The sequence below is a fragment of the Monodon monoceros genome, unplaced genomic scaffold, assembly GCF_005190385.1.
Source record: "Monodon monoceros isolate NGI ecotype Baffin Bay Population unplaced genomic scaffold, NGI_Narwhal_1 Super_Scaffold_2, whole genome shotgun sequence".
Lineage (NCBI taxonomy): Eukaryota > Metazoa > Chordata > Mammalia > Artiodactyla > Monodontidae > Monodon > Monodon monoceros.
Window position 1 is genome coordinate 19,311,779 of NW_021703776.1, and position 27,015 is coordinate 19,338,793.

The following is a 27,015-nucleotide window of genomic DNA, read 5'->3' on the forward strand; positions in this document are numbered from 1 at the left end:
GGCTCAGCTCCGGCAGAGCCTTGTGGGCCAAGGAGGAGCTTGGGATTGAAGTTAAATGCAATAGCAAGTGACAGGAGGGTATTAGGTAGACGTTTCTCTGCTGAGATGAACAGATGGGAGCTGGCGAGCAAGATAGGTTATGGAGAAATGAGTGCATAGCTGCTCAGCAAATAGATATCAAACTGAACGATTTATTTTCAGAGTGAAGATTTGAGTTCTGTTGTTTCTTTTCTATTTTCTAAACTTAATATAAATGTGTTCAGTTGGAAAATTTTAAATCCTTGCTGTTATTTGGTCTTTGGTCCTGCCTAAAACAGGTATCTTTCAGTCAAGTGGTTAGCATATCTCTTAATGAGAAAAGTATATAAATCCATAAAACAGGAGTTGCTTTGGCTAATTATTTCCTCCAAGGTCTTTGAATGTTCAAGCTCACTTGAGCCTCAGGCATTGTTTGGATTTTACTGCCATCTAGTGTCCCTAAACACATAAGTTTATTTGTCCTTATGAACAAGACTCTCCCCCAAGCTGTGCAAATGAGCAAATATATATTCTCCAGAATGGGAGAATCTCTGTTTGGGTTTTATTTACATTGCATTTAAATCAATATAAAATAAGTCTGGGAGTAACAGAGCTTACTATCCTTTCTATCCTTACTAACAGAGTCTTACTATCCTCTCTCTTCTCTGTCCAGTTATCTTATCTAGGGTTTCACTGATCCTTCTGATATACACCCCCAGTCTTCCTAAGGCTCTCATTGTGAGAATTCCTCATAAATGCTGACCAGTGTGCCTCCTGTACAAAAGTGTCTGGCCTTAGGGAGCGCTTAGGAGTTGAAATCCTCTCCCCGACTCAAATGCAGAGGGGTTATGGCTGCTCAAGGACAAACATCTTTTCCTAAAGTGCAAATACAGCTTGGCAGCAGCCCTGTTGTCCTTCCACAATGATTTCCACACAAAATTCAGGGCTCACTGGTCCCATGAGGCTACTGATTTTAGCACTAGTTTTAGTATCTGTTTTAGTCTGTTTTTACAAGGCTCAGAAAGCTCATTGGCCTAAAATATTGGGTTGGCCAAAACTTTCCTTCAGCTTTTAAGTAAAAACAAAAGACACATTTTTTTTATTTTCACCAAGAACTTTACTGAACAACATATTCACCGTTTTGTTCCACTACCTTCTGCCACACTGATACGACAGCTGTCCCAGTACAATCTAACAAAATTGTTTCAAATGAAGTTAAAGACAGCTAAGCGGTACTAGAGCCATCTTAAGGAAAAAAACGAATGAACTTTTCGGCCAACACAGTATATTCTCAAGCTATTGCAGTTCAGTTTGGTTTGGTTTTCTTAATCAAAGTTTGGCAAAGAATTAGCCGTAATGAATACATTTTTCGGAACACAGGTGAGGATGTACGTGCATTTGTGTAACGCTCCTCCATGCACTTGTTCAAACATACCAGAACACTTTCTCTTGTCCACCACATCCTTCATTATAATTCTCTTTTTCTTCAAAGGTCCCAAGCCACTCGTTTCCGTTGGCATCAACCAGCTCCTTTTGACAAGCAGCAGACGTGGGCAATAGATAATGTCTATATCGGGGATGGCTGCACAGATATGTGCAGTGGCCATGGAAGGTGCATCCAAGGAAACTGTGTGTAAGTAGGTTTTTTTCTTCCTTTTACAGAAAGTTCCTGACTCACATTCTGGCCAGGAAATTTTTCTGAAACTGGTTTTTTAATCACTTCCAAGCTGCTTTAGGTTATATTGATACATTTTTCCTGAAATCTGACCTTGAGCTAACTATGGAGTTTATGGCTATCTTTGTTCTTGCTTAGAGAGTAGGAACTGAACAATATCTTGTAGGGAGAAGGCTGAGTTATAATTGACTTGTTTTATTTTATTTTTTTTTTCACAGATTTTTTTTTTTAAAGACACCAGTTGTAGTTGAACATTTGTTATTTTTTTTTTAATTTTATTTATTTATTTATTTATTTTTGGCTGTGTTGGGTCTTCGTTTCTGTGCGAGGGCTTTCTCCAGTTGTGGCAAGCGGAGGCCACTCTTCATCGCGGTGCGCAGGTCTCTCACTATCGCGGCCTCTCCCGTTGCGGAGCACAGGCTCCAGACGCGCAGGCTCAGTAGTTGTGGCTCACGGGCCTAGTTGCTCCGCGGCATGTGGGATCTTCCCAGACCAGGGCTCGAACCCGTGTCCCCTGCATTGGCAGGCGGACTCTCAACCACTGCGCCACCAGGGAAGCCCGACTTGTTTTATTTTCTTCTATGTTTCTGTGATATACCTGAGCCTTGAAAAAGACATTAGAAGAAGTTCAGGAGTTTAATATGTTCTGACTGAAAATAATACATCCTAAGTATTTTTCTCACTTAGGTCTGAATGTATGTAGTGATATGCCTTACTTGTGGTTTGAATGGTATTCCTGTGGTATTTGCATAAGGAAGTATATAAATGCCTGATCAATTTGCCAGGTGTATTTGATGGAGAGACCTACAGTTTTACTCAGAGAGCCTTAGTATCTTTGGAAGGATCTAAATAGAGAGAGAGAGAGAGAGAGAGAGAGAGAGAGAGAGTGAGTGTGTGTGTGTGTGTGTGTGTGTGTGTGTGAGTGTGTGTGTGTGTGTGTGTGTTGTGTACTACAGGGCTCTGTGCTTTATTTTCAAAGACTCTGCTGTTCGATGGGATACTATGAATGAAAATGCTGATAGAGAATTTAGTTCCTTCTCCACTAATCCCTGTACACCTGGGGAATCTTTCCTTTGATTAATGATTCTAACCCATATCTAGCATGACCTCTGAGATCCCGGAGCCCCCCAGTCCTATATTCATATTTCCTCCAACATTGAACAGGGAATTCACTTCTGTGGTCAAAGATGGCAGATACTATCCAAAGTACCCTCTGCTATTTGGAACGTGGCCTCTTGGATTCCTGATTGGCTCAAAGCCTCTATTAAAAAGACCAGTTTCATAAATTATTAGGACCAACCAGTTTACTTTGGTAGCTGCAATTCCTTATCAGCCATCCAGAGCTGTGTCATGCAGGGACAGGGCTTTAGTAAATTCTTTCAAATTGCTTCTCTCTCCACCTGTAAGCCCAAGGCACTACTTTAGGAAAGCCTAAAGGCAGTTAATTCACAGCTTATTTCTAACCTAAAGCACTGTTAAGGAGAGCAGGTGAATTCCAGCAAGCTCTGTGAAGATAACTAACCTTTCATCATCTTGGACTAGGAAAAGGAGTTAGCTTCACTAATTTGAGAGAACACTTGCAGGGGCTTTGTTTGATGTTGACTTTTCTTTTCTCTTTCTCCACTCGCAGCTGTGACGAGCAGTGGGGTGGCCTGTACTGTGATGAGCCCCAGACCTCCCTTCCAACCCAACTCAAAGACAACTTCAATCGGGCCCCATCCAACCAGAACTGGCTGACCGTGAATGGAGGGAAATTAAGTACTGTGTGTGGAGCTGTGGCTTCGGGAATGGCTCTCCATTTCAGTGGGGTTAGTGTTTGGCTACTGTTTATTCATTTCTGCATCCTCTGAGTTTCCCCCCAAAAAGTCAAGTCTCTTTTGAAGTTTAATTGGCAAATCAAGATGCGGAGTTAGACACTCTAAATGCACAACCCTGATGTGAACTCACAACTTTCTACAAATCAGAAAATGCTAATTATTTTCAACACTTTCCTATCACAAATCAGCTGCGACAATTTAATTATTCAGGGTAGTGTCAGCACAGGCATATTTAAGTACACATTTAAAAAGGACTTAAACGAATTTCCACCCTGGGATAGAGAGCTTGCACAATGTGTGAAGGTCTTCCACCTGAATGATGCTCTAATTGAAAATTCCTGAGCTTGCAACAGATTTGGGATTTAGGGAGCCAAAAATCTGGAAAATGAGCTTCAGTTTCCTGAATTTATTAACAATAATTAATCCCTTATGTAAATTATCCAAGAAAGAGTAATTGTTAGTAATTACTAAACATGTGTATTTATAGCAGATTATTTTGTGAATGATAGCAGCAATGTTAGCAAATTGCTTTGAGAAACTTTATAGCCATTATGCATTGCTGCCAAAGATGACTTGTTTAAAAGTAGAATTTCTCCAATACTATAATTAAATACCCTTTACAGGCCATTTAATTTTTAAAAATTACAAATTCACTATCAGTTCTTTACTGCCCTACCACGTCCTACCTTAGAGTTTACATTTGTGCCAATGAAATATACTAGTATTTTAGCCCAAGAGTAGCAAGAGGACATATATTATGTTGGATTTTTATAATCATCAACAGTGATTAAGAATTCAATGTTTCATAAAGAATGCTCAACATCATTAATCATTAGAGAAATGCAAATCAAAACTACAATGAGATATCATCTCACACCGGTCAGAATGGCCATCATCAAAACATCTAGAAACAATAAATGCTGGAGAGGGTGTGGAGAAAAGGGAACCCTCCTGCACTGTTGGTGGGAATGTAAATTGATACAGCCACTATGGAGAACAGTATGGAGGTTCCTTAAAAAACTAAAAATAGAAGTACCATACGACCCAGCAATCCCACTACTGGGCATATACCCTGAGAACACCATAATTCAAAAAGAGTCATGTACCAAAATGTTCATTGCAGCTCTATTTACAATAGCCCAGAGATGGAAACAACCTAAGTGTCCATCGACAGATGAATGGATAAAGAAGATGTGGCACATATATACAATGGAATATTACTCAGCCATAAAAAGAAACAAAATTGAATTATTTGTAGTGAGGTGGATGGACCTAGAGTCTGTCATACAGAGTGAAGTAAGTCAGAAAGAGAAAAACAAATACCGTATGCTAACACATATATATGGAATCTAAGAAAAAAAAAAAGGTCATGAAGAACGTAGGGGCAAGACGGGAATAAAGACACAGACCTACTAGAGAATGGACTTGAGGATACGGGGAGGAGGAAGGGTAAGCTGGGACGAAGTGAGAGAGTGGCAGGGACATATATACACTACCAAATGTAAAATAGATAGCTAGTGGGAAGCAGCCACATAGCACAGGGAGATCAGCTCGGTGCTTAGTGACCACCTAGAGGGGTGGGATAGGGAGGGAGGGAGGGAGGGAGATGCAAGAAGGAAGAGATATGGGAACATATGTATATGTATAACTGATTCACTTTGTTATAAAGCAGAAACTAATACACCATTGTAAAGCATTTATACTCCAATAAAGATGTTAAAAAAAGAAAGAATGCAGTGTTCACAGTACTCCTCCTAGCTTAGATGGAACTCTAAGAGGCCTAGTTTTCTTCATAGGTTCAACTAAGAAATGACTATGTTAATGAATTAATATAGAAAACATTAAAATCAACTATAAAAGTTTAAAAAGCTTACAACTAATATTGCTAATTATAATTAAGTTGTATTACATTTTTGGACATCATTTTTCAATTGCATATTAAAATAGTCATCTCAGTATACTATTTTGTTAATAGCTGATACCTTTTTAAAAGTCTAAAAGATACCTATAAATAGCTAGAAATAATTTAATAAAAATATAGACTAGTTATTTTAATTTCAGCTCTCGTATTGCTTAGAAGAAAATAGAAGAGAATCTCTTTAGAATACATTGCCCTTTGTAAGTAAATTCTAATACTGAAATTTCAAAGTTCAGCATATATTTGCTTTGTACCTACTGTATGCTAAAGGCCATACTAGGAGTTAGTATAATAGGAGAGATAAGAAAATCATTATTGCAATACTGTGTGACTTGTATTGCAAAAGAAAGGATGGAAGCCAGAGAATACCTAGAACCTGTAATGACGATTCCTTATCACCGTGTTGTTGCATTCTGCTTCTTTTCCTTAGGGTTGCAGTCGGCTGTTGGTCACAGTGGATCTAAACCTCACTAATTCTGAGTTTATCCAATTTTACTTCATGTATGGATGCCTGATCACACCAAACAACCGTAACCAAGGTGTTCTCTTGGAATATTCTGTCAATGGAGGCATTACCTGGAACCTGCTAATGGAAATCTTCTATGACCAGTACAGTAAACCTGGGTTTGTATTCTATTTTATCTCTTATAACTAGTATGTTGAGCGAAGATGCTTAGTAAGGCCTGCCAGCAATCCATCACAGGGACCACAGGGGACCTGGACCACACTCACCAGTAGAGGATGCCTCTGAGACCAACACGAAGACAAGGTTTCTGAGCTAGATAAACAGCTGGTTTGGGGTTTTTATTTCAAAAAAAACTAGTTTGTGAATCCGTAAATAAGATAAAATACACAATCACAATGCCAGTAATGAATAGATCCACTGTAAAAACTCATATAAATTAATGAATATATGATAATTAATTTCAACAGCATTTTGGGAAAGTGGAAACAGAAAAGTAATTTATTTGTTTGTTTATATAGTGTTCACTCCATTTTAGAGAATTGGGGGCTAGAAAATAAACACAAAATGTAAATATCCTTAAGAAGCCTAGAGTCTGTTTTTAAATTCCTTATTGAAAAACCCTGAAGAAACACAATGTATGGGTCATTTTTAAGAATGTACTCTTGAAGGGCAAAAAACAGTTGTGGCTGATTAGAAAAGTCCAAAGGTTGTTAAAAAGGAAAAGAGCGTATTTATTAAAGTAGGAGGAGAATAGGGAAGAAGAAGGTGATATAGGAGAGAAAGAGAGAAGGAGAGAAGGTTGGAGGAGAGCAGAGCAGAGGGGAGGGGAAGAGAAAGGAGGGGAGGGGAGGAGTGATTGCAGCCCAGTCAAGAAACAGAATAAATAAAAGGAGAAACATAGATAATCTCAGTGCATGGCAAACCAGGTACAAGCTAAAAATTATGTAAAATAAAAACAATCAAGAATCTTGTAAATGATAATTTAAATTCAACCTATCGGTCAAGAATATGTTCAGCTGTGAATTACAGAAAACGTAAAATAACTTAAAAGGTGTTTTTTCCTCTCTTATGTAAGTTAGATCCAGAAGGAAGTAACCCAGAGCTGCTACAGCGGCTCGACCAGGACCAGAGACCCAGGTTCCTTCTAACTGGTACTTCTGCCACACTCAACGCTTTGGTCTGAGAGGACCCACATTCCAGCCTGCAGGCAGGAGGATGGGGCAAGAGCAGTGTGCTGTCTCTCTTTAAGGACACTTCCTAACAGTTGTCCACACTTCCTTTCACATTCTAATAGCCAGAACTTAGTCACAGAGACACACCCGGATGCAAGGCAGTCTGGACGTGGTGTCTTTATTCTGGGTGATTATTCGCCTCCCTAAAAAGATAGGCTCCTAATATGAAGGGAGAATGGGGAATATGGCAATTAAGGAAATGCCAGCAGTCTCTGCCATAAGCAAAAGTTTTAAATACTGCACTTGCATTAAAGTTGGACACCAATAAAGGATTCCAGATAGAAACTAAGTGGTACACAGTGTAATAGTGCAAAAAAATGTGCTCACCTATTAGCAGGAGATAGTAGGCAAGGCAAGTAAACTGTTTATGGAGAAAGTTATAATGACTCTCACATATGAGTTCCTGAACACTTTAACAGCATAATATACAGGGAGAAGGAAGTTATGTTTCTGTAGGGTAAAAGCATAACTGTCTAATCCACTTTAGTTCTCTGAAGGAGAAACAAATTCACCACGGCACGAACAGTGGTCATAATTTATTTACACTTTTCAGCAGCCTTGGATAAATTTCCACTCCAAAGGATTTTAAAATGTGGTCAAGGATTTATCAGGATAGAGAAATGAAGATAAAAGATTGTTGCTCTGGATAAAGAAGTGTGATTGTGTGTCCGTCCAGGAACAGATAGATTTCTGATGTTATTTAATACTTCTTAAAATGTTAATTAAACATGCCAATTCAAAGGAGAAAAATTATAGAAAGATCTTACAAGGTGAGCATACAATAAAAGAGGGAAAGGAGGGGCACAGGTGAGCTTCAAAACTGAGATGCATGAGGAAATTAACTTTGGAAAAGATTATTTGCCTAAAGACTCATGGTCTCCAAACTGCCAGTTACTACACAGCTGAGGGTCTGGGATTCACAGTCTACACTTCCCTTCCCTAAGACCAAGATCCACTGAGTTATCATGGCCCAAAGGGTGCACAAAATGATGGACATAATCAAAAAAAGTATTTAAGGGACTTCGCTGGTGGTCCAGTGGCTAAGACTCTGCACTCCCAATGCAGGGGGCCCAGGTTTGATCCCTGGTCAGGGAACTAGATCCCACATGCCACAACTAAGAGTCCACATGCCACAACTAAAGATCCTGCATGCCGTGACTATGACCCAGAGCAGCCAAATGAATAAAATAAATAAATAAATATTTTTTAAAAAGTATTTAAAATCCAAGTACTGGAAATCCAACTAATAACATCCTAGCCTTGAATGGATTTTGATTGCCCCTCATCTGGAATACTTCCTACTCTTCTGGTCATTATACTTCAAGGAAGACATCAAAGAGAGAAGAAGAAGGGAACATAAAATCAACAAGGAGATAGTATGTAGGCAAAACTAAAATAAAAAAACCTCTTCCATGTGAAAGACGAAAACCCAGGGGTCATATTGAAGCCCTCTACTTAAGGGGTCTTCCCAGGATGAACTGCAGTGCTAACACGCAGAGGCAGCCCTGGAATGTAAAGGGAGGTAGATTAGCATGGATAAAAAGATGAGACTTTATGAGAGAGTAAACTTCATGAAATTATTTTCCCCAGCAGACTTTATGAGTTGTGAATATCATTTCGAAGGGGTTTGATATCTTCCTGAGGTTTAAATGCATCATTGTGATTAAGGGGTATTTCCAACCTTATTTGTAGCTGGTTAAGATTCATGTTGGAGGGTGGAGCCATGTGTTTCCATGTCTGTCTTTGGTGATTGAGTCAGGGGCAGCCTGCTGGGCTTGTTAGCCCATGGTTCTCACTCAGCATTTCTAAGTATAATGTTTTCAATAAAGCATAAAGTCGATGTCAAACCAGGCAACTGATGAAGTAATTACATATATCCTGGTACTCTCAGGCTGAGAACCCAAATGTCCTGCCACAATCTAGTGTCCAAATACCAAGCAAATTTCTGGCACACATGGGAGTGGAATAAAATCAAGGTGGCAGGGGAAGGAAACAGATGAAACCAACCCCTGAGTGGCAGAAAAAAAGTCAGTATTGGTCTACCAAAGTGCATATACCCTATGCCTACCGATCTGGAGGGTCTCTAGGCAAGCAGAAAACTGTAGGGTCCCTCTCAGTCCTGCCCAGGGACAGTTAGAGCAAGGGGGTAGTTCCAGAATGCTTGAATTTGTTCACATTCTGTTTCCCCAATTTAGTGATTTGTGAGACTTCGTAAAATTAAGACAATTTATCGTGGTTTTTAAAAACGATTTTAGCTAACGTCCTCTCCTCATCCTCCATGTGACATGTATATCTTATCTCTGGTTGCACATCCCTTCCTCGCATGAGATATTTGACAAGACTTTCCCCCCCACCCCAACCATCATTTTCCTCAGATTCGTGAATATCCTTCTCCCCTCTGACGCTAAAGAGATTGCTACTCGTTTTCGCTGGTGGCAGCCGAGACACGACGGCCTGGACCAGAACGACTGGGCCATTGACAACGTCCTCATCTCAGGATCTGCGGACCAGAGGACCGTCATGCTGGACACATTCAGCAGCGCCCCAGTGCCCCAGCATGAGCGTTCACCCTCGGACGCTGGCCCTGTGGGAAGAATTGCTTTCGACATGTTTATGGAGGACAAAACTGCAGGTAAATTTTTCACTGATGCTAAATGAAAATCCATTTGGGTCTTTTCCAAAAAGTGGAATGTGGAACCTTTTACAGACTCTCAAGTGGTACAGAAACAGTGAAAAGGGTGTCACCCTTTTGCTTCTCTCAACCTTCCTGGTTTACATTGTAACTAAATCTTTTCTTTCGGTCAAGCCAGCAAGTTTGTTTTAATAGCATTCAATAATTTTATTAATAGGGTAATTTTCTTTTTAAAAATTTTCATTTCTACGTTTCTTGTTTTTTATTTTGGTTAGAAAGCCAACATTTTTTGGACATTTGTTTTATTCTCCAAGGACAAGTGTTTTGTTTTGCTGCACGTCAGATGCGTTTGTGATGGTATTTCATGTTTTCAGAAGTGTCCAAGGTCATGCTTGTTATTCTTCATTCCTGATAGGAGTATCACAGTGTCCCAGTGAACTGTCAAGGATCTCTCCATGCTGTTCTTATTTTTAACGACTTCTTTTCATTTCGTGACACTATTCTGGTCACCTTTTTTTAAGTGGTGTCGTATATTAAGGATATGGCTTTGCCACACCACATACTTGGTTATACTACATAAAACGTGGTATCTTCAGGTGAAGTAGTGATGTTTAATTACACATATCGTATCAACACTGCAAGTGCTATCGAACAGATATACCGTACCACTATAGATTCATCAGACAGTGGGACTGTGCCATATCCAACTCTGCACTAGCCTCTTGCATAGAAAGGACAATCTGGTTGTATTTTACAATAATAAGACTGATAAGAACCTTCTGGAGGAATGAAATCTATGCTGAAGACAGTTGAAATGTGAGGAATTCTAATAACTTAAAATATTTAATTATTAATTATTAGTGTTTTATTTTAAAAGCAACACATGTTCCAAGTATGAAATTAAGAAAATACAGAAAATCATGAAGATGAAAATGAAAATCACCCAGAGGATAACCATCATCAATATTTTGATATTTTTCTTAGAGTCTTTTTTTCTATACCTCTATATAATCGTATTTTTTTTTGCTGTACGTGGGCCTCTCACTGTTGTGGCCTCTCCCGCTGCGGAGCACAGGCTCCAGACATGCAGGCTTAGCGGCTCTGTGGCATGTGGGATCCTCCCGGACCGGGGCACGAACCCGTGTCCCCTGCATCGGCAGGCGGACTCTCAACCACTGCGCCACCAGGGAAGCCCTATAATCGTATTTTTAACAAAATTATAATCTTAAATTATACATATTTGCAGCCTGCTTTTTTCATTTAGAATTAAATCCTTACCATTTCCTCTTGTCCTTAAGTATCTTTGAAAATATAATTTTAATAGCTGTATAATATTCTGTTATAATTTTTATCATTTAAACATTGAATATTTAGATTAATTATTCTTATTAATTTATTTATTAGTGTTGCACATGGCACAGTGGTATAACTGCAAATATTTAATAAAAATCACCCCTTTAAATAGAAAAAGCGTAAAATGTTCTTCACCACTACCAAGTAGTCTTACTCTTTCAAGAAGGTTATTGAGAAGACTTACATAGATCTGATTCAGAACTTTGCTAAAGTACTCATTTATTTTTCCCTATGTAACGGTTTACAGAAGCGAGTTTATGATCAGTGAATAATTTTAGTACAACTTCTGTACGAATAAAAGCAAATACGTATTTTTCAAGTACCTAAAATAGTGATTTTTACTTTAGACTAATTCTTGATGTACAGTTAAGCTCCTGCTTGTCTTGCAAAGACGGTGCTCCTAGAAAGTATAATATCTACTTATATAAGTAGTTTATTATATTGTGGAAGAGATTGGTGTTAGCTGATTAATGTAAGCCCTTTTTCATCAGGATTGCAGAGTTCTAGCATAAAATAAAATATGTACCCCAGAATAAACTCAGGGTATTCTTATTGGAATTCAAATTTCTGTGCCTTTTGATTCTTGAATCCTGTATCTGTGCTATAGGACTAAATGAAGCTCCAAATCCCATGGAATGAAAACTTAACAGATAATGGCATTGTGGTAGCCATTTGAGTCCTGGAGATAAACTGCTTGTTCTACAGACATATGTTATGCTCAGACAAAATCAAAAAGACACAACACTAGTGAAGGCTCAATTCCAATTAAATTGTTTGGTCTCTTCTCTGAGTCTTCTGAGGCCAGCCAACTCTGTGATTTGCACAGTAACCCAAGCCTCCAGTTGCACCCATTCATCTTCACTGTGAATGCTGGAGCTAACCAGGAAACTGCAGAGAAACGTTGGACCTATGAAATCAAAGTGTATCATGAATTAGATGAGATTTACAGATATGTTTCATTTCTAACCTTTCTGGGATAAAATCATTATGTTCAAACACCTCTTCTGGGCTTCCTTGGTGGTGCAGTGGTTGGGAATCCGCCTGCCAATGCAGGGGACACGGGTTCGTGCCCTGGTCCGGGAGGACCCCACATGCCGCGGAGCAACTAAGCCCGTGCACCACGGCTGCTGAGCCCGCGTGCCACAACTGCTGCAGCCCACGAGCCTAGAGCCTGTGCTCTGCGGCAGGGGAAGCCACTGCAATGAGAGGCCCGTGCACCGCAACGGAGAGTAGCCCCCACTCGCCGCAACTAGAGAAAGCCCGCGCCCAGCAGCGAAGACCCAACACAGCCAAAAATAAATTAATTAAATAAATAAATTTATTTTAAAAAAAAACAAACCACCTCTTCCAAAAGGGAAAGGGAATTGTGACGGACACGAATGTGTGCTCACACACACACATGTGTGTGTGTGTGTTTGAGAGAGAGGGACAATAGGATTATTCTACACTGATCAGATCATAACCTTGCTGCTAAAATTTTCCTTAGACGCCTAGAAGCTTTTTAAAAAAAAATCACTTTATTGAGGTGTAATTGATGTACAAAAAGCTTTAGATATTTAATGTATACAATTTGATGAGTTTGGAGATAAGTGTTCACCCATGAAACCGTCACCACAGTAAAGGCCATAATTTATCAATCACCTCCAAAAGTTTCCTCCTGCCCCCCCCCTTTTTAATATTGATTTCTCTGTTATGGTAAGAGCACTTAACATTAAGATTTCTCTTAGCAAATTTTTAAGTATGAAATGCAGAATTGTTAACTGTAGGCCCCATGTTGTACAGTAGATCTCCTGAACTTATTCAGCCTTGCATTACTGAAACTTTGTGCCCTTTGACTGACAAGTCCCCATTTCCCCCTTCCGCTATTCTACTCTCTGGTTCTATGAGTTTTACTATTACAATTTTTTTAATTGCCCAGAAGGTACTACCAAAATTTGAGTAGAAATAGCTAACTCACTTGGCTATCATGTTACTAAAAATCTTCCTCCTTCTTTAGATTCTGCCTAAAAAGTTAAACACCTGTCAGAAAAAAGAAATGGGTATACATTTTCCTTTGCTTTTCATCTGTAACACATACAATACACTCTTTCTTTCTAAATGTAGACTTAGCTAGTATTGGATACTTGATATATCTCAATCTCTCGGTATCCATGTTCCTAAAACGATGTGCTTACATTAGTGTTTTGTCTATGGATGGTATGTAATAAGAGAGATTTCTACTTAACATAATTCTAGATGTTGCCTAAAGTGAAAATTTGTTTCAAAGTATTTTTGTCATAAATCTGTCATAAAATTTTTGTTCTTCTTTTTTTAAGTAAATGAGCACTGGCTATTCCATGATGATTGTACAGTAGAAAGATTCTGTGACTCCCCTGATGGTGTCATGATTTGTGGTAGTCACGATGGAAGAGAAGTGTATGCAGTGACCCATGACCTGACCCCCACTGAAGGCTGGATCATGCAATTCAAGGTGAAAATGTGATGACCTCAATTACATAAATAGCCATACACCAGCAATATAAAAATGAAAAAAATTGTGGAGAAAATGATCATACAATACTTTATTGACTTAATACATACTTTGAAAAATGAAATTTAATATTAAGATAATATATCAATACATCCCAACTATATATAACTTAATGATTAAAAGTATTTTATTTTTGAACTATTTCAAGATGAAACTTACATAAGAGTAAATGTGTTTCTGTCTGGGATTAAATACTGATAGAGCAAAATATTGATAAATAAAATGTAGGATACTGATTTCAATTCCCTGAGTCTAAATCATTATATGATTTAGGCAATTTTCTTCCTTTAAGAGAAGATTAAAGCTATTGCGGTTATACCTACTTTTTTTTATATACCTACTTTCTTTACAAAAGCATTTCAGTGTTTCTGGAGAAAGAAAATTATAGAAAACAAAGGCATGATTAGCATTAATGCCAACATCAATTTTGGCCAAGATTTTCTTTCAATCAATTTATTCTGTCTACCTCAATCCCACTGTATTAGCAACAAATGTTGCATTATGACTATCTCCATCAACAAAGGGTTAGGGTTGAAAGTACCTTCTGTAATTACTTCATTGCATCTTACTTGTAGTTAAAAGTGATTTATTGAGAGTCATAAATTGTATAACAAAACAGTAAACTTGGTAAAGCTGTTAGTAATCCTTCTTGGTCGAGCATTCTGCCAAACAGAAGTGCCAGCCCATTAGCACAACAAACAACAATTTGTAAGAGTAGGTCCAGGCGTACCAAGGCAATCAGCCAGCCATGGCAGAAGCGCAGATTTCAGCTTCTCTCCAAACTCCCTGCACAATATATGTGGCACTTTCTATAATTTGTCACCTTGGACAATCATGTCAACTCCGCCATCTACCAGCAGAGCAAATAATGAACCTGAAAATACAGGACAGATGTGGTTGTCTGTCAGTGATCAGCAACTTTCTTGCTACCAAGTCTTTAGAGCAGAAACATGTAATATGGTTTTAATACCTTAATAATCTTGCATTTCCGTTTGTTAGATCTCTGTTGGATGTAAAGTATCTGAAAAAGTCACCCAGAATCAAATTCACGTGCAGTACTCTACTGACTTTGGTGTGAGCTGGAGTTATCTGGTCCCTCAGTGCTTACCTGCAGACCCAAAATGCTCTGGAAGTGTTTCTCAGCCATCTGTATTCTTTCCAACTAAAGGATGGAAAAGGATCACCTACCCACTTCCTGAAAGTTTAGTTGGAAAGTAAGTAGAAAATTAAAATAAAGCCTAGTTCCAAGCACTAGAAATAGGTTTAGGGGACACTGTGGTCAGCCTGAAAGTATTGTGTAATTGTGGATGAAATGCTCTCTTCCTCCCTAACTCTAAAGGTTCTCTAACTGGTGACCTCCATGATGAGCTAATTTAAGGAGACCTCAAATTGTAATCCTCAGACTTGTCAAGATAGGTCTTGACAGGCCCTTCTGTTTTCCATACCTCAGTGTCTGAAAATGGGGACAGAGCAATAGTGATGGCCTTGGAGCCAGTTGAAAACACGTATGCTACCTTATGCACCTTGTAAATTGTGGTCCACTGTACATCATACGCTTTCCACATTACTGCCTTGTCAATCCATGATAGAGCCAAGAACAAAACCTAACTCATCATGCTATGTGTACAAATCCTAACTCTTCATGCTATTTGTACAAATGCAGTTTGTAGGTAGGTTTCATTTTTTTCTTATCAAAGCATTATGTTCTGCACCTGCAGTGAAAAGTAATTCGCCTGGAGCAGTAGTGAGCCAAGATGATTAAACTGTTTTTTGAAAAGTATGTGGGTAAGTTAATTTAGGCAATTACAAAAAATTTCCAAAGATGCCACATGCTGCAACTAAGACCCGGTGCAGCCAAATAAATAAATAAATATATATATTTTTAAAATTTCCCTTCAACTATAAAATTAGGGGGAAAGATACATTAATGAAGATGACAGGTATACTTTTACCATATGAATCACAGTTTCTGGCTAAATGAAGAACCTTCTTGTAAAACAGAGTTAGGATATAGGACCAGAACATATAGATCTTTTGAATAAGGTGCTTACACATGGCAAAAAAAAAAGTCCCTTAGAGATCATTTATTACATGACCACTCACAGTTTTCTGCTGCAAATCTAAAGGGCTTAGTCAATTAACATGCTAGAAAACAATCAGGATACTTTCAGCTGCAGGTAACAGAAAACTCATTCAAATTCAAATTAAATTTGGCTCAATTGAAGATGAAATATATTATATCTATAATGAAAAAAAACCCAAAGATAAGTGGACTCTAGGATTGGTTGATTGACAAGCTCAACAGTGTCTTCAAGGACATTGTTATTTCTTACTCTTACTCTTCGCTCCACTGTCCACACATGGATGTCACACTCAGTCTTCAGGCTGGTTCTCCTCGTGAACATAGATGACTTCCAGAAAGCTGGAGCACAGTGTATCCTTACCTGTGTCCAATGAGAGAGAGAGAGAGAGAGTCGCTTTTCTTTCTAACAGAGCTGGAGCAAGTGCCTCCTTGCATCCCATTGGTACAAATTAGTTCAAGAATGCCCGTTCCTGACTCCGTCAATAGTGAGGGGCATTATATTACAGTGATTATCTCATATGACTCATCTGTGCTGAAATGGATGCTGGGGAGCCACCACAACCTCATTTCCTCGTTTCCCCCTCCTGTCTTTACTCTGTTTTTTATAATGAGGTATAATTTACATTCAGTAAAATGAACACATTTTAATTGTTCCTCACAGTGAGTTCTTCCCATTGTATAACCCACGTAACCAGCACATGAAACAAGATACAGAACATTCACATCGTCCCAGAATGTTCCCTCATGCACTGTGTACTCTTTCCACCAAAATAGGGTGGCATATTTTAATATAAGGTTAATTATGAGGCTTGTATTTTCCCCAGAAGACAGAGAAGAGCAATGATAAAATTGAAATCTCAGGGAAATTTTCCTTAATATATAACCCTTTCAAAATTGTTTTCTAATTAGCACAGTTACTCTGAGAATATTCATTATCTTTGAGGAATTCAGAAGTTGCTGTTTCCCAACCACCTGAGGGCCGTGTGTATGCTGACAAGGCTCTGTCAAAGGATTGATTCACCTTCTGTACAATTTCAGGAATACGATTAATGAATCGAAATTGTGTCACAGCCACTGAACTCCAGTTCATAAGCCACCTGATTTATGATAGTTACGGATTTGCATTTTTAAATGTTCCTTTTGCTTGAAATAGAGATTCCACTGTGGTTTTGGTGGGGTTTTTTTTACAAGTTTACTCACATATTTTAAAATGTAAATTGAACTGGCTTTAAACTTCCACTTCTAGAAAGATAGTGGTACTCTGAAGACATCTTTTATTAACCCATTTCATCTTGTCAGAATGATTTAAATGTTTTTTCTCTTGACTACTGAATATACACGCAGGAAAATGGACCTGAGTAAAGTTAACTTTTGTTCTCCACTCCTTTGCTCTTGTGTTGCCAATAGTCCTGTAAGGTTTAGGTTCTATCAGAAGCACTCAGATACTCAGTGGGCAATTGACAATTTCTATCTGGGCCCTGAATGCTTGGACAACTGCAGAGGCCATGGGGACTGCTTAAAGGAACAGTGCATCTGTGATCCGGGATACTCTGGGCCAAACTGCTACTTGACTCACACTCTGAAGGTAACGTTAAAGCCCCTGAAGGAAGCATGTACTCTCATTGCGGACCGTGCATCAAGAACCAACTTAAGAGTGAGACTAGGGGCTTCCCTGGTGGCGCAGTGGTTGAGAGTCCGCCTGCCGATGCAGGGGACACGGGTTCGTGCCCCGGTCCGGGAAGATCCCACATGCCGTGGAGCGGCTGGGCCCGTGAGCCATGGCCACTGAGCCTGCGCGTCCGGAGCCTGTGCTCCGCAATGGGAGAGGCCACAACAGTGAGAGGCCCGCGTACCGCAAAAATAAAAAAATTTAAAAAATAAAAAAAAAAGAGTGAGACTAATAGTTTATAACCACATTCTTTGGGGCCCCCAGTCAATAAATCCTTTGTATGGAAACTTTAAAAATACGTATTAGGTTTAAGGGTTCTGGATTCCTAAATCAATCTCCAAGGTCGGGGGCACGTACTACCAGGGAGAACAAGATAATCAGGGAATATTGGGGGGAAAGTGCTAAAACTGTTTTATTTTATCTTACTCCTTTAAATTTTCAATTTTTGTTCATGTTTCATAGAAACAAAATAAAGTACAAAAGTATTTTTATATAATATATAAATAAATAAGTATATTTTGAGAGTACATGCTTAAGTAACGTTTTACCAGTAGGAGTATTACTATACTCAACTTTACAATTGTTTTATTTTAAGATTCTAGATTTTAAATTCCAATTATTAAACATTATTTAAGCAGTTTAAATGATCTTCAATATATGATGGAAAAGAATACTATGGATGTATCCTGTTGGGTTTCTTTTAATATCTTTTGGAAAAGCATTTGAAATCAGCTCTAATTCTTTTCAAGTCCAAGATGTAATTCTGTATTGTCTTAACTATTCCATAATTATTCTTTAAAATTGTTATTTTTAAATACATGCCACTTAATTTTTTCCAGACTTTCCTGAAGGAACGCTTTGACAGTGAAGAAATCAAGCCTGATTTATGGATGTCCTTGGAAGGTGGAAGTACTTGTACTGAGTGTGGGATTCTTGCAGAGGACACTGCACTCTATTTTGGGGGATCCACAGTGAGACAAGCTATTACCCAAGATTTAGATCTCAGAGGGGCAAAGTAAGTCAATTTTTTGTTATTTTTGTCACAACTTAGTAAGTTGGCCCCCGAACCAGAACGCGTGTGGAAGAAGCTGTTATCCAGGACTTGAGTAGACGATTTGTTCTAATTAACTGTTCTGACGGATAATATGTGCTTGCGTTCAGATTCCTGCAATACTGGGGGCGCATCGGTAGTGAGAATAACATGACCTCCTGCCATCGGCCCATCTGCCGGAAGGAAGGCGTGCTGTTGGACTACTCTACCGATGGAGGCACGTTTTGGGGGTGAAAGCCACGCCCTGGAGCAGATTGCCACATTCCATCCAGTGCCCCTCAGCAAAGTCCCTGCAAAGCTTTGCTGACCTGGCAGTGCAAATAGTGAAAGCCACAAAGAGAAAGCTACAGACCTTAGTTGCATTACACGTTCTATATATGTGTGACTTCTGTGTTATACAAAATCTACCCAAAAAGGGACAAGAGAGAAATCACATTTAAAAAAATAAACTCCAAACTTTATGAATAAAGAAAATAATCACGATGCTTAGCAGAAGCTTGATTATAAATGATACAATTAAGAAATAAATTTTTGCTTGGTCTTCCAAGTAAAAGATAATTTTGAAAACATTTTAAAGTGTTTTAAAAAGCTTTTATGTGAACAAGCATGTAATAAATGCTATAGAAGAGCTACAAGAAAATGTCATTAGTTGTGAAAAAAGATAGTCAATTCGTGAGTCTGTCACACTTTTAAGAAGATTCTGTTTCATTATTCTGAATTAGCTGAAACCAGGCCAGTAGTACCATGAGGTCTTTAGAAAATCAGCTTTAGCAGATAGGTATCATTCTTAATAACTGGCAGATAAATAGATGACCCTGAAGTATTTTAGGGTATTCAAAAAGTGTTTTCTTAAGTAACATAAACATTCCACCTACTCTCTTACCAGTTGATGACAGAAGCTTCATATTCGTCCAACAAATCACAAATTGCATAGAATTATAATAGCTATATTTTAAAATACTAGGAGTTCTTGTCCAGAAACATGCAAAACATGGGTGTTTCTCATTATTTATGAGAAATAATGCATATAGGAATCGAGAACAAAATTTTAGAAGCAGAAAGTATATAATTTTTACTTAAGTGTTTCTATTTGTGGCCAAGTATTTCTAAATACCCTTCTTCCCCTTATATCATCAGCCTCATTTTGAAGCAATATGTATAAGTGGGGAACACTTACATTAAAGTCAGTGAAATCAGTTCTCATTATCTGGCTGAAGATTTCTTTGGGAAATTTACGGTAACTGCAGTATACTGGTGGTTTGTGGTGTTTTTTCCAGATATGTTACTTTTTTGGTGTATTTGCTTTATAGGAATTACTTGGACTTTGCTCCATGAGATGGATTATCAGAAATACATTTCTGTCAGACACGACTACATCCTTCTTCCCGAGGATGCCCTCACCAACACAACTCGACTTCGCTGGTGGCAGCCTTTTGTGATCAGCAATGGACTTGTGGTCTCCGGGGTAGAGCGTGCTCAGTGGGCACTAGACAACATTTTGATTGGTGGAGCAGAAATCAATCCCAGTCAATTGGTCGACACTTTTGATGATGGTAAGAAACAAGACATTGAACAATCTTTTCTGTGAGTCTTTTGTCTGCTTATGTCTTTACATGAGTTACTATATGAAAAGCCTTTAGATGAGTTCCTAGCACATATTTACTGATCAACGAATGTTAGCTATTATTTTGCACAATAGTTTATACATCTTCAAGGTTGGCTGCTTGTTGAAATGTCAACTAAGAATTTATGTTGAAATGTCAACTAAGACTTTAATAAATCTCATTAAAGACAAAATGTCTCGCTCTAAGTATAATTTGAAATTTCAGTAGCCCAAAATAATTTCTGTTTCTTTAGGAATTTCTGTGCAGAGATACACATTGTATTGGTTTGAAAGTATACCAGGAAAAATTTTGCAGTGGGGAAAGTTACCGGTCTAGCAATTACATTTTAAAAGTTGAGTAATCATTGTTCTGGCATTTAATAATCTTTTCTAGATGTGATTTCTCATCTTGGATTTGTATATTATACCAATTAAATAAAATAAAAGTCAATCTTAAAGAGTAAGCAAAGAGCTAGAGCATAGACATTCAAGTAGTTCAACACTAAACCAATTAATTCAAGAGAATAACATGCCATATTGCTTTCAATTTACCTTAACAGAAGGCACTTCCCATGAAGAAAACTGGAGTTTTTACCCTAATGCAGTGAGGACAGCAGGATTCTGTGGCAATCCATCCTTCCACCTCTACTGGCCAAATAAAAAGAAGGACAAGACTCACAATGCTCTCTCCTCCAGAGAACTCATTATACAGCCAGGATACATGATGCAGTTTAAAGTAAGGGGAAGCGGCTCTTCCAGAGTCTGCATTACATTGGGGAGAGGGGGTATAGAGAGAATACTTATTTGAACAACTCCAAGGAAATGATTGATTTCATTCATTAAAAGAGACTTTATCAATAAAAGAAGTTATCTTTCACAAAGACCTTTATCTTGTAGGATTATTTGAACACAGGTTAAAATCTAAGTATATTGGAACATAGCAAGAAATGTAACTGTATTGTATCTCAGATATGTAATCTGGAGTTCACTTTTCCAAACTTGGAAATAAAAAGCTCAGATAGGCACATCTGCCTATTAGTTTCTTTGTCTCTGTCCCTTTCTGTCTGTCTCTCTCCTCCATTTCTCTAACACTTTCTCTTTATGCCTATTTCATACATCAAGCCACTTTGCTGCTTTTTTTTTTTTTTTTTGCGGTACGCGGGCCTCTCACTGTTGTGGCCTCTCCCGTTGCGGAGCACAGGCTCCGGACGCGCAGGCTCAGTGGCCATGGCTCACGGGCCCAGCCACTCCACGGCATGTGGGATCTTCCCGGACCGGGGCACGAACCCGTGTCCCCTGCATCGGCAGGCGGACTCTCAACCCCTGCGCCACCAGGGAAGCCCCACTTTGCTTCTTTATCTATCCTTTTTCATTATGTCTTTCCATTTTTCTTTTGTCTCTGACTTCCAAAAACAAACCTGTACATTAGCCCAATTGGAACTTCCCAAATCCTCAAAGATTTGAAAAGGACTCTCACTTCTTATAATTGCATATTTTATTCATATAGAAGAATGGAAGGGAAGGCATAGGAGGTAATTAATAGACAATTAAAGAGAAAGATAAAGCAATATCAATTAATGTCTTTCTCACTGAAGAACACACTGAAAAGGGGCATTACAGAAATGCAGTTTATTACTAGATCATTTTAAAGAGACAGATCAGTTCTAATACCCTTATTTAAAAAGATGTGCTATAATCACAATTAATAGTAAGAATCCTTATCAGTATAATAAAAATGTATTCACAGCTGGGAGAAGGGGAAAATGAGGACTTATTATGTGTAGGGTTTCAGTTTTGCAAGATGAAAAATTCCTAGAGATATGTTGAAAAAACAAACAAACAAACAAATTTTCTGGTTTCCTCAGCTCCGTATTAAACTCTCCTTCAGAGACTGTAGGGTGAGGCAAGCCCCCCAAATGCTACCACTCCCTCAGGACTGTCTTTAACTTAGTGATATGAAGGATGCTCAAGGTCATGTCCAGTGTTACACCACCCCTAATTCCAAGCCATGTCCCTTAAGGCTTTCCCTCTATCAGGCTCACATCAGAGCATTTTTTGATTAAGTTGGTTGGAACCTCCTCTTTTGCTGCCTCTATCAACCCAGAACTGAAGAGACTGAAATTTTCTCTAGCCAAGTCAATTTGTTCCTTAAAAAAAAAAAGCTTGTCCCCAGAAATTTAATGATTAAAGGGTCACTAAATCTGCATTTTTACAGTCACCATAGAATGGTTACTGGTATATGTGTGGCTGAGTTGCTTTGCTGTGTGCCTGAAACAACATTGTTAATCAGCTACACTCCAATATAAAATAAAAAGTTTAAAAAATTAAAAAATAAAGTCACCCTAGACTTTCTAAACACCATATCCATAACAGCTTTCAGCTTTCACCCATTCCTCATTTTTCCTTTTCTTTGTACTATTTGGCACTCTTTTCCTTGTCTTCTCCAGCTCGTGAAATTCTCTTTGCTATTGGCTTCTGGGTTCTCTGCTGCTTCTCCTCTTACCTTCTTGATATCCACGTCTGTCTTCTTTTTGGTTCCTCTTCTTCCCTCAACCTGGTAAATATCAGCATTTCTTAGTACTTCTCCCTGGCTTTCTTCTCTCTTCACAGACATTCTCACCTTTGGAAACTTCACTCATCCTCTGGCTTCAAACATCACATCTTTAAGAGCAACTCCCCAATCTACATATCCAACCTTGACTGGCCCATCAACAGTCAATTCAGTACTTTTAATAGCCTGTGTACATCTCTACACCTTTGTCTTAATGGCACCTCAACTCAACATGTCTAACAGTGAACTTCATATCTTCCTGCCCCATGCCCATTTCTCTTTCTGATTTTCCTATTTCTCTTGATGGCACTGCCTGTCACCTATTCACTGGCTCTAAATTTTAATTTAGTCTTTGACTTTTCACTTTTCACATCTAATCAGTTACTACATCCTTTTAATTCTAATTCCCAGTGTTCCTGGCACCCATCCCATCTCCTCTGTTTGCACTATTATCACCTTTATTCTAGCCCTAATTAAATGAGTAGGCCATTGAGTAGTCCTTTCCTTTCTAATCTCTCTCCACTCCCACCTGTCTTCAACAGCACAGTCAGATTGATTCTTACAAAGCACAGCTTTGACCCCATCATTCCACTGCTCATTAACCCTTAATGACTCCCCACTGCCTACCAAATTAAGATCAAACACCTTTGACTACAACTCATGGTCTGTCAAACTCAACCAATCTTTCCAACCTCCTCCACCAATATTCCACATACTCTACACTTAGACCAAAACACACCACACGCTGCACTCCAGACATGCCACAGTGCTTTCCCGCCCAAATGTCTTTCTCCTGTCTCTACCTCTCAGACTCTTCCCATTCTTCAGGGACAGTTCACATACACTCTACCTGATGAATTCTTTTCTATTTTTTTAATTGAAATATATTTGACATATAGCATTGTGTAAATTTAGGGTATACAACATGTTGCTTTGATACATTTATATATTGGAATATGATTGCCACAATAGTGATAATTAGCACCTCTATCACGTCACACAATTATCCTTTCTTTTTGTAGTTGGAATAATTTAGATCTCCCACTTCTGATGAACTATTTTCTAACCTACTTAATAAGATTCAATCTCTCCTTCCTGTGAAGCACCACAGCATTTTAATTGTATGTGTTCTGGTTTCCATTTCCACTATTGGAATATACTTTGTATTCTATCTCTGAAACCAGGGTTGTTTTATGAATAAGCGTATAGTCTAAAGTTATTAGCATTAACCTTCCCTACTATCAGCACTGAAATAGGACTTATTGATTGAGTAGATGATTAGAACTCAAATTTGAATCACCAAATTTTTCTAGCATTTATGCATTATTGATGATTCAAACATTTAATTGCACATAATATGGAATGCTTTTATTCACATGGAAATGGAAAAAGACTAGGAATAAATATTAAGTAATTAAAAATTGCTATTTTTAATTTCAAATAAAAATTTAATGGTAGCATCAATGAAGATAGGATATCAATGAAAATGTTTTGAACCAATGATACTTTGTTTCCTTCCTTTAATTCTCCAAATACTGCTTTCCTTTTGACCAATTTATCTTCCCCAAATTTATGATTAATATGTTATACTAATTAAGTAAATAGAAATAGTATTTTTTTAAACTTAATTCTCATCTCCTTGCAAAATGGCATGACTTTAACAAAGGTCCAAAGAATGTATTCTTGGTGTCCTGGCAGGCTGCTCTTTAAAAGCTTCTCTGAATACTTCTTGATTACTTTTCAGAGTCGTAATGAACAGAGATGGGATTTCTAATTAATGAGAGGTATTATTTAATCTAGCCTGACACATATCAATTGTTTGCTTGTTTTAGATTGTGGTGGGTTGTGAAGCTACTTCTTGTGGTGACCTTCATTCCGTAATGTTGGAGTACACTAAGGATGCAAGGTTTGTGAAACAATGTTTTACATTTCCTCCAAACAAGAATATACAATTCAAGTGTTTGTCTGTTTTTAAGGCAGCTGCTTACAGGGGAGCATTCTTATGTATTAAAAGTGGCAGTTCCTGTGCATACATGTAAAAATTTCATTTGTATAAAATTCACACACGTATCTTATTTTCAAATTTTTCCTTCAAACCAAGAAAAATCAATGTTATATTACGCGGCAGCCAACAAACTTTACATTGTAAGTTAAGTAAGACACTAAGTTTGTCCTCAAAGTAGAACCCTCTTTTATTCACGTTGCTTGTTCTCAACCAGCCCTAATAAAAATATAGATCAATGAAAGGTCTGAACACGCTTTAGCTACAGTCACACCTCCTAAAGCATAGTAGCAGTACCGAGCATCAGTCTGACAGAGGAAGGTTGCCTTGTTGGTGCTGGCAGGCCTGCCTCTCACCACCACTTTGAAAAATGAATTATAGTGAGAAAGTTTGGGTAGATAGAGAACTTTGTCAGTCGACTCCAGGTGTAGTTCTTGTAACCATATCAGTGGGAGGAAGTCGCTAGAATGCCACTCTGTTCCTGCCATCATTTTATTCTGTCATCTGTGAGTATATTAATGTGCCTGAAAAGAGTTAGGATCTATCTCATACGAGATAGTTTTCAATTTTTCTTTTTATTATCTGTAATTATAAATATATATAGGAAATAGGAAAGTTACATTAAAATGTCTTAAGTTAACCCAGCCCTAAAGCATTCCCTTGACATAAGACAGGTCATGTATTTCTCTGAAGAGCTGTCTAATGCAGCCTTTTTGGTTTCTGCAGGTCCGACTCCTGGCAACTCGTTCAGACCCAATGCCTTCCTTCCTCTTCAAACAGCATTGGCTGCTCCCCCTTCCAGTTCCATGAAGCCACCATCTACAATGCTGTCAACAGCTCCAGCTGGAAGAGAATCACCATCCAGCTGCCTGACCATGTCTCCTCCAGGTAGGTTGCATACTAAGGTCAACTTAGTGGAATCGTCTGCCTGTCTCGGCAGAGCACATACAATGAGGCGAGAGCAACTGATAAAATGAGGCTAGACTTTTAGTTGCAGCCCTAGTACCCTTTCCCCTCATCTCCCCCTCCTCTCACCAACCCATGCCCCTAAATGGCAATTGCATGTCCCAAGAAGAAATAGGATCTTGTTTGTAAATGGTTCATACACGTCAGATTTTCTTTTGATTAAATACCACAGCACACACCAAACTCAATCCCAGGCCCAGAGTCACAAATGCCCAGAGACTTGGACTTGGCACCGTATCTGCCCCGGTGTTCTGTGCCCCCAAAGGCTGTGCTGCTCCTCCCAGAATCAGTGCCCTCTGGGTTATGCCAGGCTGGTTGGGTTACGCAAAGCTGCAGGGTAAATATAATGGAGCACAGTCTTCCTAGAGCAGCATTTATTTTCCTCAAAGATTTGAAAATGATACACCACTACAGGAAAAATAGGTTTATTAAGGAACAGAATAGGAAATTCACGTAAAATTTTCAGGGCTTTTGGGGTATATACTCCTAGAATGTGAGGGGTACACATTCACTCACCTCCACCAATTGGATGCTTCGGGGAGAAGTTTGGGAAGCCCTTTTCTTAGAAATAGCCCCCATTCCCAGAGGCTGGATGCTGGACGTAGCCATGGAAAATAACAGCCTCCTGAATCCCTTCTGCTCTCTGTGGGACTTTCAGTGCAACCCAGTTTCGCTGGATCCAGAAGGGCGAAGAAACGGAGAAGCAGAGCTGGGCAATTGACCACGTGTACATCGGAGAGGCTTGCCCCAAGCTCTGCAGTGGGCACGGGTACTGCACCACCGGCGCCATCTGCATCTGCGATGAAAGTTTCCAAGGTCAGAATCCCATTTTGTCGTTCTTGACACAGGAGACCGTGGAGTTCTCATCTCAACATGTGTGCAAAGGCTGCTAGGAAATGGAGAGAAACTCTGGCCTGAGGGATTTGAGATAGATGATACACTCTTTGATCACATAGATATTTACCTCTGGAATGAATTACCAAGGTTAATTTTATGCTATGTTCCTTGAATTTTTAAAAATGCAGATTTTATCCTCCCAGGATATTCTATAGTACCTCACATTCTCCAACTTCTGTATAACTCCCTGCTCCAACCCCTACCTTTCACACTTGATTTCCACTCTGGACCTCTCTTCTGCCTGGCCTGGCTGCCTGTCCCTAGATACTGGACCAATATTCCTTCTCCCTGGACCGGGAAAGGAGCAGCCACTGTCCTCCCAAGATGGAGCCGACAATTCAAGATGTTCTGTTTCCCAGGTCACTCTGTCACATACGAAAAAACCTTCATGACTCAAAAAAATATACTTTCACTGCTTGAATTTCCAGAGGCTAACTGTGTATTTGGGGCAGAGTATTCAGTCAACTCCTAACAGGAGATTGCTATGTCAGCCTGTTTGAAGGCCTGCAGCCCTGCTTTCTTTTGATGCAATGTTTCTCATAGGTTTCAGCC

The 27,015-nt window shown here is 38.8% G+C and overlaps 1 protein-coding gene across 2 annotated transcripts in view; it reads left to right on the forward strand.

Moving 5' to 3' along the window:
• The window catches only part of RELN (reelin), a 519,854-nt gene that overhangs the window by 477,752 nt on the left and 15,087 nt on the right, over positions 1-27,015 (forward strand). For both annotated transcript variants that reach the window (XM_029233992.1, XM_029233993.1), the window contains exons 47-60: positions 1,511-1,651; positions 3,324-3,501; positions 5,859-6,052; positions 9,502-9,758; positions 13,427-13,581; positions 14,641-14,855; positions 17,132-17,309; positions 18,233-18,408; positions 18,555-18,661; positions 19,755-19,997; positions 20,608-20,783; positions 24,431-24,504; positions 25,327-25,488; positions 26,225-26,382. In XM_029233992.1, the coding sequence (XP_029089825.1) occupies positions 1,511-1,651; positions 3,324-3,501; positions 5,859-6,052; positions 9,502-9,758; positions 13,427-13,581; positions 14,641-14,855; positions 17,132-17,309; positions 18,233-18,408; positions 18,555-18,661; positions 19,755-19,997; positions 20,608-20,783; positions 24,431-24,504; positions 25,327-25,488; positions 26,225-26,382 (2,414 nt within the window). The remainder of the gene's footprint in view (positions 1-1,510; positions 1,652-3,323; positions 3,502-5,858; positions 6,053-9,501; positions 9,759-13,426; positions 13,582-14,640; positions 14,856-17,131; positions 17,310-18,232; positions 18,409-18,554; positions 18,662-19,754; positions 19,998-20,607; positions 20,784-24,430; positions 24,505-25,326; positions 25,489-26,224; positions 26,383-27,015) is intronic.